Source organism: Python bivittatus, unplaced genomic scaffold, assembly GCF_059951505.1.
Source record: "Python bivittatus isolate LINGU-HERP-01145 unplaced genomic scaffold, Pbiv_v1 ctg000480_np1212, whole genome shotgun sequence".
Lineage (NCBI taxonomy): Eukaryota > Metazoa > Chordata > Lepidosauria > Squamata > Pythonidae > Python > Python bivittatus.
The window spans coordinates 58,280,707-58,292,917 of NW_028277075.1; the positions used below are offsets into that span (position 1 = coordinate 58,280,707).

The 12,211-nt window shown below is 37.2% G+C and overlaps 1 protein-coding gene across 8 annotated transcripts in view; it reads right to left on the reverse strand.

Annotated features, from left to right (window-relative positions):
- The window catches only part of PLEKHA7 (pleckstrin homology domain containing A7), a 157,313-nt gene that overhangs the window by 122,859 nt on the left and 22,243 nt on the right, over nucleotides 1-12,211 (reverse strand). For 3 of the 8 annotated variants that reach the window (XR_015797091.1, XM_088146002.1, XM_088146008.1), the window contains exon 4: nucleotides 9,492-9,569. The exons of the other annotated variants lie outside the window; for them this stretch is intronic. Coding sequence is in view for 2 of the 3 variants with exons in the window: in XM_088146002.1 (XP_088002128.1) it covers nucleotides 9,492-9,569 (78 nt within the window). In the remaining variant the exon portion in view is untranslated. The remainder of the gene's footprint in view (nucleotides 1-9,491; nucleotides 9,570-12,211) is intronic. 8 annotated transcript variants of the gene reach the window in all.

A 12,211-nucleotide genomic window follows, 5' to 3' on the forward strand; every position in this document is an offset into this window, starting at 1 on the left:
ACACTGAAGGTCATTTTAGCCCATAGGAAAACAAAATCTCAAATAGATATATAGATATAGATATGTAGTCCTCGCTTAACAGCCCTAATTGGGACCAGCAACTCCATCGCTAAGTGAAGTGGTCATTAAGCAAAACATCACGTGACTATGTTGACTTACAATGGCAGTTCCAGCAGTCCCAGTTGCAGTCATTAAGTCACCCACAGTTGTTAAGCAAAGCATCATGTGACCGCAACTTGCAACCTCCTGTTGCCTTCCCCATTGATTTTGCTTATTGGAAGCCAGCTGGGAAGGTCACAAATGGCAATCACATGACTGTGGGATGCTGCAACCATTGTAAATGTGCAACAGTTGCCAAGCGCCCGAACCACAATCATGTGACTGTGGGGATGCTGTGAAGGTTGTAAGTGCAAGGACTGGTTGTAAGTCACTTTTTTTAAGCACCACTGTAACTCTGAACAGTTGTTAAACGAATGGTGGTTGTTAAGCGAGGATTATTGTACTAGAATATCAGAAAGAAACTAAAGGCATTTTTAGAAGAATAGCTTTAAAATGTACATGCTCTTCTAGGTCATGACTGCTTTAAATTGAAATTGGTTCAGTTATTTTCATAAGCATTAGCATACAATCAATCAATTAAATTAGCCATAAACTTACTCTGTATTGCTTTTATTTTCTATAGAGAACAATATGTAGCATCACATTTCATTTCACGTGACATTTTGGCACTACTGCTATGTTATGAAAACAAACATGAATACCATATTGCGTAGTGTCCCCAAACCAGTGGGAATGTGTCTGGAAAGAAAAGCCCAAACAATTCCAACGCAATTTCCTTTCTTAGTTGCCAGGCTTCTCACTCTTCCCATCCCTGTTTTATTTTAGACCTCATCTCATCCCTGCTTCAGTTTATGTGTTTCTAAGCCACATAAGGCAACATTTTCTGTGGTTGAGGCTACACTTATGTTAGCAATATGTTATTTCAATACTATGATATTTATATATTATACTTTGATTCCTAATATTTTCCAATTTTGCAAATAATATGTAGAATCTTATATTTGATATTTAATACAGATGAAGGAGTCTTTGTTTTCTTAGTCTCCAATTGTTTCAGAAGATCAACATATCTAATCACCGGCAATACTGTTGGATAAGTTGGAAGAACTAAATCTGACATATCTGTGGTGACGGTGAATCTAGCCAAATTTTGTTCTTAAATTTAGAACAGTTTGATATCTGAAATGTATCTTTTATTGTCCAGTAGCCTTGTGCAAGCCTCTTCTTGCACAACCTCTTAGAAGTACCTAAGGAAACCACAGAATTAACACGAAGCAAAGCAATGTGGTGTGAGCAGAAGGGGGACAAGTATTCAAAGCACTATTGAAAGAAGTACCATTCAAGCTCTGCAAAGCCTCAGTGTTCACAAAAACCTAAAACAGGCTATATGCAACAGAAATTTTCTCTAGTTAATGAGTCATCAACAACCAGAATATTTAATTACAGAGCTCTACGCCAAATAATTTATGTACCATAACAGAGAACCAGAATTATTTTATATACAGAATTATTGTGATGACTTTTAAATTCCTTAATTATGGTTGGTATACTGGTTCGCTACAGAATGGTTTACTGAAGAATTAGGATAAGAAATAAAATAGGGAAAAAAAATATATCTTGAACTGAAAAGTTTCCTGCATGTTACTCAGAAGCTATGTTTTATCTACCATAGACAATAAGCTGGACAGGAATGAATGATATGAAGCATTTTTTAGAAAGTTATTCATAACCTTCATATATTTGCCTAGTCACCAGGAAGAAAGAATTTTCTTTATGCAACTAAATGAAGGAGACCTGTACGAAGGATGATTCTCAACTTACCCCCCCCCTTCCAAACATTTTAAGGCTATGAGTAACACATATGGGAAAGTGGGCTAGTAAGATTTGTAGACCAATATAGTTCACGTGAAGCTGCATTATACAACTGGAAACCAAGGGGAAAAGCTCCAATATTAACAAACTAAAATTAGAAAAATAGCAAAATTAATTTCTATAAAGACTATATGAAAAAGCTCTCACTAAAACACAAGAAAAAAGCATATAATGCATAACGTTATCTAACCTTCAATAAGAAATATGCTGACATTATGCATAAAACATATTTGTTCAAATTTACCCTGAATACAGTACATACTAATTATAATAGACACTGTATTTTGTTACTTTTTTCATAGTAGTATATGTACAAAGCAGTAATTAGCTCATGAACGTTTTTAACTTTACACTTTGATATTCAACCTGAGAACTTCCCAATAATTTAAAAAGTTTATAAATGATACACACATTTGTTACATACTTCAATTGCCCCAGCCACCTCAATTGCCCCAGCCACTTTCAGATTGTACAGTGGTACCTCTAGTTACGAACTTAATCCATTCCGTGACTCTGGTTGCAACTCGAGTTGGTCTCAAGTCGAGGTAAAGTTTCCCATAAGGTTCAATGTAAATACAGTTAATCCGTTCCGCCCTCTGAATTTGGTCGCACCACAAGGCAAATTTCTCCATAAGGTTCAACGTAAATACGGCTAATCCACCCTCCGAATTTGGTCACACCCCGAGGTAAATTTCCCCCATAAGGTTCAATGTAAATATGGCTAAACAGTTCTGAAACATATGCATTTTATTTTTAAACCTCAAAAACATGAAAAAAAGTACAGTACAGCACAGTATGAAGAGGGAGAATGGGGTGGGGAGGCAGTTATTGTTTGGAGGGAGAGTCCCCCTCCAAAGGGACATCGGGGAGATCTCCTTCAGGGGTTTCCTCTCTTCTTTGCCTCTTAGCTGCAGGCTCAGTTCTGGGGAAAAACCTGTCTAAAGTCAGTTGCCAGCCTGCTCTGCATTTTCTTTGGAGCCATGCTGACAAGCACACCAAAAACCTTCCAAACGCCACAAAACACACCACAAGCCTCACCGAATGTCTCCTTGCTACCGCGATCTCGCCCACAGGAAGCCGCGACCGCATGGCAGTAGGGAAAATGGCCGCAGATCCGGTTCGTAACTCGAGGCAGAGTTCGCAAGTAGAGGTAAATTTTTGGGGCCAGAGCTGGTCGTATCTCGAAAAATTCGTAAGGAGGGGCGTTCGTAACTAGAGGTACCACTGTATTTCTAAATAGATCTTAATTTTTCCCCATTACATTCCTCTGAATCATAGGCAGTGATTTATGTCTCCATAAATATAGCTACAAAATAATGAATAATAATTTGATCTTTCATTCTCATCCTCAAATTATTCTGACATATTATTCATGAAAAATATGCAAGAAAATTTATTTTTAGACACTTTCCTAATCTTTTAGATAAATAATATATATTCTCCCAATTAAAAAAGCTGTATCTTCTAACATGACTAGTAGCAAGGAATGTAATCAAGCTTTTTGATTTAGATAAAAAAAGGTTTACCTTACACCTTTTATGAAACACACTGTAGCCTTTTGGTTTAGAAAAAAAAATATGTAAAGTATTAATGTAGAGATTTATAAAAAATATGTACTGGATTGAAATAATGCACAAACAGCATTTTTTTTTCTCTTTCTTACAATATTAGAACCTGGGATTATCCCACGAAGCCAAAGGGTGATAGATTCAGGACAGCCAAAGCAAAGTGTTTATTTATCCAGCATATGCTCATGCTGTAGATGACTACAAATTCTACAGTTTAAGTTTTGGAACGTGGATAAAATTATGAATGCTTTTGAACAGGAATATGTAACATTTTTCAGATTTGAACTACTGTAAATGTAAAATAGATTTTGAGTGCAAAATACTTGCAGCAGGCCGATTCACACACAACAGTCAAATTGCATTATTTTACATAATTTTTCAAATCTAGCTCTAGTGCAGAAAAGAGATCTCAGATGGGAGAGAATAACTGATAATGCTGTTCTTTTCCAATCTGTTACTGTTTCCCCCAACTCCAAAGGTGAACTAACATGAAGAACAGGAAAAAGTATAGGATGGTTAAATGTGCACCTGCAGTTATATGAGGGCTGCATCTGTGAGTCTGAATGCACATATTTGGTTATGAGAGATTCTGTGCATATTCTGTGTGCATAAATTCAATGGGATTCACATTGAATTTACAGAATACACAGTATTAGTTTATTCATTCAACACATTCAGTTAGGCTAATCTTGTAACGTGCTTTGAGGCTATAGAGGCAAAACCATCAGGGAAAAATAGAACGAAATTAGGTTTGTTTTTTAAAGTCCCACTAATTTTAATGTGTTGAAAATTACTTAGGATTACCTTTAGCCTGGCTTTACATTTGTTATCATTGTGGGCATCATTCTATCTGGCTGCATTTGGGTATGGAGCAACTGACCTTCCCTTGCCATATCTTTGTTCGCTCTTTACATCCCTCTTTTTAAATCATTCTTTTGGTATGTCTTTTGGTTTTGCTAGCAGCTCTCTGTGGCTACAGAAGAGGATTTAATCCAAAGGAACAGACCTAAGTCTCTCAACTGATAAATACAGTCTTCTCCATACTCTTTCAAAAGTAATCCTCATAGCTCTCCTTCTGAGTATGTGTAAACTGCTCTGTTAAGTCTTGGGTTTAGAGACTTACAAACATTTCTGTTAATGGCTGAAAATGTTAATATGTTGTCAAATGTATAGAACATTGTCACATAGAGGTAGTCCTCGACTTACAACAATTGGGACCAGAATTTCTGTCGCTAAGCAATGCGATCGTAAAGTGAGCTATCACATGACCACATCATCTAGCGATGCCAATCCTGGCATTCCTCATTGTTGTCGTTAAGCAAATTCCACCAGTCGTTAGCCGAGGACCCACCGCAATCCAAGACATTCCGGACTTGGTCCCTCCCAACCCCAAGCTTCAGTAAGGTAAGGGACTGCCTCCAACTCCCACCCACCTCTCTCTCCCCCCATCTCTGCCCTTTTGGCCACCCTCCACCCTGCCTTGTGGGACAGCAAGAAGCCCCAGAACCATGCGGCTCTGGGGCTGCTTGCCATGCTGTGGTTCAGGGGCTTCTTGGCCCACCTTCCTCCTTCACTCGATCACATTCACTGTGCCCTCCTTCCCTCCTTCGCTCACTCAAGGACTCTCCAGAGTCACTTCCAGAGCTGAAGGAGCGCTCCAGGGGCACTTCCGGGTGCTGAATGACTCTCCAGGGGCACTTCCAGTGCATGCTATGCAGCTCATGTTGGAAGCTGCTGGCTGTTTGTGATGCTTTCTCCCTCCTCCTGCAAAGCCCCAGAGCTGCAGTGCAGCACAAAGGGGGCTTTGAGTGAGTGAGTGTGAGTGAGCAAAGGGGGAAGGAGGGTACTGGTGCATGAGAGTGAGCGAAGGAGAGTGCGATGCATGCCTGTGAGTGAGTGAATGGGAAAGGAGGGTGCAGTGTGAGGAAGACTTACCCGAGCGACTGACGACCTCCCCACCAGCTTCCCCATTGACTTTACTTGTGGGAAGCCAGCAGGGAAGGTTGTAAATGGTGATCACGTGACCATAGGGTGCTTGGAAACTGGTCATAAGTGCAAATAGGCTGCTAAGCACCCAGATCATGATCACACGACCACGGAGGCACCGCAATTGCCATAACTTCAGGGATCAGTCGCAGTCGTAACTTCAAATAGTTACTGAACAAATGGTCGTAGTTTGAGGACTACCTATATAAGATGGTAAACAAGTTCTTATATTCTAGAATTATAGATCTAGAAAGATGACAGTATAGATATACACATATGTAATTATATACCTTACCATATTTATTATCAATGACAAATGTAAATTCTGAAGGATAAGCTTTGCTTATCCCATATTTTCAGTACAGTATACTTTTATATCTTTCATTATCTTGTCTACAATAGATGGTAACTGATGCTAACTGCTAGAATAGTGGGCAAGGTCATTGGGCCAGAACTAACTACATATAGTTTCCATATAATTTGGGCAGGACAACCATTTAGGCTGCTTGGATATTACAGATGCCCTCCCTGGATATGCTTGCCTGGATTCATGTTATTTCTATTGGACTGGTGTTGTTCATTTCCAAGAACAATTTTTAAATTTCTCACAGAAGCTAAGAAAAACCAAAAGAGCTTTTACTGAAATTATATTTTTAATAATGAACAACATTTGGAAAGTAAGCATACATCAATTTGTATAAACTGATAAGCTCTTCTCATTGCTCAATGTATAGATTTAGTCACATAATCTAGAAAAAGACAATACAGACAGCGATAAGATAGCAATCCAAATGAAAGCATGCTTTCAAGGTTAAAACATTTTGTACTTTCCATATGGGCAGATTAAAAAACCACAAAAGATTTAACTTCAGAGAGGAACTAAATTTAAAATGTGAATGCAAAGAAATGAGGCAGGTGGCAGAATTGTATCGCTGTGTGTAATTGGAGCTTTGAGACAATGGATTAAGGATATTGATATTCAACTAGATCTGGCATCTTTTCCTAAGGAAATATTCCTGACTAGCTCCTTTAGCCTCCTTTGACCTGCCAGGTGTTTAAGCCAAATCACAATCCCTAAACATAGGAGGGCACTCGCCTCCACAGAGAACCGGTTTGGTGTAGTGGCTAAGGCACCAGGCTAGAAACCGGGAGACCAGGAATTCTAGTCCTGCCTTAGGCACGAAGCCAGCTGGGTGACCTTGGACCAGTCATTCTCTCTCAGCCCTAGGAAGCAGGCAATGGCAAGCAAGACACTTCTGAAATCTTGTCAAGAAAACTGCAGGGACTTGTCCAGGCAGTCACCAGGAGTCAACATAAACTCAGAGGTACTCCTCCCCACAAAATCTGTTTGGCACAATGTAATGCCTTAGCTGCAGCAGTTGTATAAGGGAGACAAGGGCATTCCACTTGTACTAACATTCTGCCCATGCGGTAGAGGGGCTACTGAAACTATAAATCACGTTCTATTATGTTGGTTTTATGCTGACACATGCTTACAGTTGTTAATCCCAAATTTAAATAAATTCTCTGATCACCCCACCAGTTTTATTTGTAATTTTTTCTCAGATGCATGTGTTCTTTATTTTAAGGGTAGCCAAACTTTGCTATGTTATATGTAAAACTTATCAATGTGGTTAGTTTTACAATTAGCACTTATCTCTGTATGTATTGACTTGTTATATTATCAAGTTAAATTATGTACTGCTCATTGACTGCAATGAAAATTACATATATATATATATATATATTTATTTATTTATTTATTTATTTGCTGCGTTAATTTTTTTTCTTCCTAGCATTTTTCCTAGCATTATATATAATTCAAATAACCCACAAAAAGAGTTATTGTGTATAGAGATTATTACTGTTATATATTCAAACATCTGAACATAGTAAATAAAGATATCAAACATCTTTTCTGCTATGTACCATATAGACTAGGAAAAAATGTACAGCCTAGTTAATACTGAGGCCTTATTTAAACGGTTACTCATGGTATTATCAGATATCAAATAATCTTTGCAATTCTAGAAGAAAGAACTGGACAGCTATGGAGAACTCAAATAGAATTTATTTAAACATGGCGGTGGTGCAAATAAACAGGATCACTTTACATAATAGGAATAATGCTACATTTTTACTTATCCTACAGATAAATTTATATAATTACAGATCTATTGGGGGAAAAAACTGAAGGTTTTTATATGCAGAAATTTTTTTTACATTAAAAAATGGCTTGACATCCAGATCTGAAAAGATACAATTTATTCTACCACCTCCAGCTGCCCAATCTATGTAGATTCAAAGACTTATTGCACTTTGCACCTGAACACTTTTAATAAGTTGATCTTTAATCGTTCTGACAAATTCTGAACAAATACTATAAGAGACAGATGTATGACTGAATACTTGAATAACTCACTTTATGACTTCACCCTAATCTTAGAAACTGAAAAATATATCCTTTCAAATTATTTTCTGAAGTTTCCAAATTAAATGGTTAGCACTTCTGTATATAAAGTTTGCACAATGAAGACAGCAGACACATAGTTTAAAGGTATTATACATGTTATATTTAGAATATTATAAAATTACATTATATAATTACTTAGTAGTATACAATTATAATACAGGTAGTCCCTGGGTTAAGAATGCCCAGGTTACAGATAACCCAAATTTAAGAACAGAGCCTACTGTAGCAAAATTCAAGTTAAATATACAATGGTTCAAGTTAATTACACAATACTACTTATACAGTATTATACAATAATACTGTTCCAGCTTACATACAAATTCAACTTAAGGACAGATCTGGGAATGGAACTCATACTTAAATTAGGGACAATTATGTATATAATTACATATACAATAATATATAATATAGCATTATGTATAAATTATAGATATTATATATGAATATGTGTGTATGCGTGTGTACTTTCTTCCTCTCTCTCTTTTCCCAGTGTTACAGAGTTGAACTGTTCAGTTCTTGGTGTTTTCTAAACTTGGTTGTTTTCTTGCAGGCCTTTCATTACCAGGCTAGGTAACACCATCAGAGTGATGGAGAGAGGGGTCTGTTGGCTGTTTATATGATAGTTTACCCTGCCAGTTTGGTGAGGGTGTGACTTTGTCCTTGATGGTTTCTTGATTAGGGTATTGTTTCCTCTCTGATTCTTTATCTGGTGTTTTTTCCTGCTTTTACTGATACATAATTTATTTTTATAGCTCTTTAATCTATACTCATTTAACTTCTTTTTGAATGATAGAATATTGTTTATATAATGCTCTCTAGTTCTGAAGTGTTCCCTTTGCTGTAGAAATGTAACATGAATTTTTAAAACTTTCAATATGGGAAACAAAAATCAATAATTACCAAACTGATTTTAAAGAGTAGTATCTGGGCTCAGAAGCTAAGCTGGTTGGTTGTGTTTAGTGCTAGGATGGGAGACTTTGGGGACTGTAATTACAGTAAGAGGTCAAATAAATATTCTAGAAGAATCTTCTTGAGTCATCTAGCGCACTGCTGAAAATTATGCTAGGTACTAATACCTGCAAGACTGATATAACATCCTAGTTTATAATAGCTAATGGAAAATAGAAACTGCATTCACTACAAAAATAGTTTGGGCCTCAATATAAAAAAGTTTGGATATGCCAGTTTTGACCAACTCAACAACCTTGAATTTATGCTGTTAGTCACCCCACACATTAGTGCTGCTCCAGAAAAACATGGATCCAATATTTTAATTACTTATTTCAGCCCCAATATGATATGGGAGTCATCATCAGTTTTGGCATTTCTGGGATGATATAGAAACCCAGTATCCTGGCAGGATGTAATTTTTATGTGGGCTTTGGGTCAAATGCAGTTTGGAGATGCCACTATTTTAGCAATCCACATTTCTCTGGTGTAATGCCACTGTGAGTTGGGATTTATGGCACAGAAGAAGCAAAGTCATTTTTTTGCAACCAACTACTGTTGCTACAAATGCAGAAGTCTTTTACCAGTGTTTCAGCATCTCCAAGGAGTGGGGCAGGAGAACAGCTGTTCTTCTCAATGCCTTTGTAATCTCTGTCCCTTCTCTGAAGTCGAGGGAAGAGATAAACACGTAATTACCTCTTCTGACACTTTCGCTTTATAAGAATACCTTGTTCCTGCTTTTCGGTGTTCTTGCAATGACTGGGACATTGCAGACTTTATGGATAGGTATTCAAAGATTCAGCAATGAATGCAGCAGAAGTCTGCACCTTACAAACGCAGTGGCCTTGAGGGGCAGGAGATGGAATGACAGCTAGCAGAGGAAGTCAGCACTTTTACCTCCTCTCCTTGCACAGAAATTCTTCCTTTTCTTGTTTCTATATAGCATGTCTCTTATTAGTCAGACTGATATTGTCAAGACTGTCATCACTTCCCTCTCTCTTCTTCAATGTTCTCTTTCTCACTGTTAATAGAGAAACACCACACTCTACTAAGATACGGATAGGCCAACCAATTTGAACTCCGCTACCACAACGCCACTTCCTAAACAGAAGTTATCTTGCTATTATTTTCTTTCATGCAAGCACTGAGTCTGCAAGATTCCTTCTACAAACATTTTTTTTCTCATTTTATCTTTTCTCCCTAAAGACACTTCATCACTGTGGAAAACTACCTGCCCACAGAAGGATGTTACTGGAAGACCATTTAGTTAAAAAAAATGCTGTTGGGAAGCATTTGTTGCTTCAGTGAAAAACAATATTCAGAAATTCAGGATTATCACAGCGGAAAGATACTCTTTAGACCCCAGATTTATGTACTGAAAAAGAAGGGATCTAGAATACCAATTTTTGTAGCTCAAGCTTATTTATTTTAGTAGACCTACTGCTCAGGCTGCTTAGTTATCAAAACTACCAGAAATTGTGTCTATTCTCTCAGTACTTTTCTTTATTAAATGGGCAATCAGGCATCAAATCTGCAGCTCTAGTGACAATCGTGTAGTTCCAAGGGCATTTGTGCTGTATAAAATTCAATTAATGATAAAATTGAAAAAAAAGTTCTGACCAACATTGTGAAAATATGAGAGCCCTGGCCAAGCATATCTATTTCTCCCTATCTCCGTTGCAAAAATATGCTCTGAAGATTATGTTTCCTGTCCACAGAATGCTTCTCAAGATGAAGAGAAACACTGGAGCTAAAATGTAGAGCTTCTGTTTGCAAATATAAGGCCCAGGTCTAATCTCTGTCATTCCAGATGCAGATCAACAAGATCAACAAGACAGCACACAGTTAGTGGAACTTCTATGTGCCACACCAACCTGGATATGTGAGTAACCCCTCAAGAGTAGAACCACCATCAAAACATTATCATCCAGGATTGAAGGTAAATGTATTTATTTGTTGCATTTATATTCCAATTTTAATCTGGGAGCTTAATGTGGTGTACATGGAGATTTCCCTTCATTTGATCCCCCAACACCTCTTTCGGGTAGGTTGGGCTGAGAGAGAATGACTGGTCCAAAGTCACACAGTGACCTCATTCATCCTCATTCAGCAAAGATCTGAACCTAGATATTCTTGATTCCTTCAACTTAATTAAAATAGTGGTTACAGGCACAGATCATAGTACACCTGCTGCTACCCAAATCAGTCTGAGCAGATAATGGGAGTCCCAGTGTAGAAAGAAGCTTATCAGAGGACAATATGCCAACAAGACCCCTAACCTGGATCTAGTCCATTCTAGCAGAGATTAAATGTGATATGCCTTGATCTATATTGCAGAAACCCAGTTGGATTAGAACTGTATCTAAATTACTGAGAAGGCAAATCCTTAGTATTCAAGGTGTCATTTATGAGCTGCTGGCTCAAAACAAGCAGTAGCAGTACACTGGCCACTTTGGGATAAAAAGCTATAGTGCCTAAATGTGTTACCTTATTAAAGCCGCTTAAATATATGAAATCATTAAAACACAGATACTCAATTTAGTAACAAAGCAACAGATACTGCAATTAATGCTTCTCTGCAGAATGGGATGGGGGCTCATTTTGTCATTTTGTGACACAAGGGTTTGTGCTTCCTCAAGGCTTTTACAGTCTTTAAACAAAACTCCCATCTTCATCTCAGAATTTAATCACCATTTTCATAAGAAGTTTAAGAACAATATAGTATGGGTTAAATAATTCTTTATATAATTATATATGTATCACTCAATTTAAGAATCATAACAATAACACCAGATTTTTAAAACACCATGACTTCAAAGAAACTGTAATTAAATCTCAATACAAATTTGAAATCATTTTGACAGAGCAACTCTCTTTAAAAAGTATGAAAATCAGTTTAAAGTTAAGGTTCCTAACTTCAAGCTCAGCAAACTGCAGAAGAAATACAAATAGAAAGTTAAAAGTATTATGAAATGTTATACTGTTATCATAAATTGCAGGCTCACTTCCCATGAGTATAAGGAGAATGTTCATTAACAAACTTAAGTAAATACATTGTTGTCATAGCCCATCAACTGTATCCCTACAAAAGTGGCATATTTTTACCAGAAAACAAAAGTAGTGCCAACACTAGCAGTAGCGTACAAACACGATTTTAAAAAACTGAGCAAACACATAAACTGGTAAAGCAGTGTGTTATCTTGGCAGAAGTTTCAATAAAAACTATAGGAGTGTACACAATCATTGGTCAGTTACTCTTGAGATAATTACTGAAAAGCCTTATTTGTTTGTTGAATGTATATTG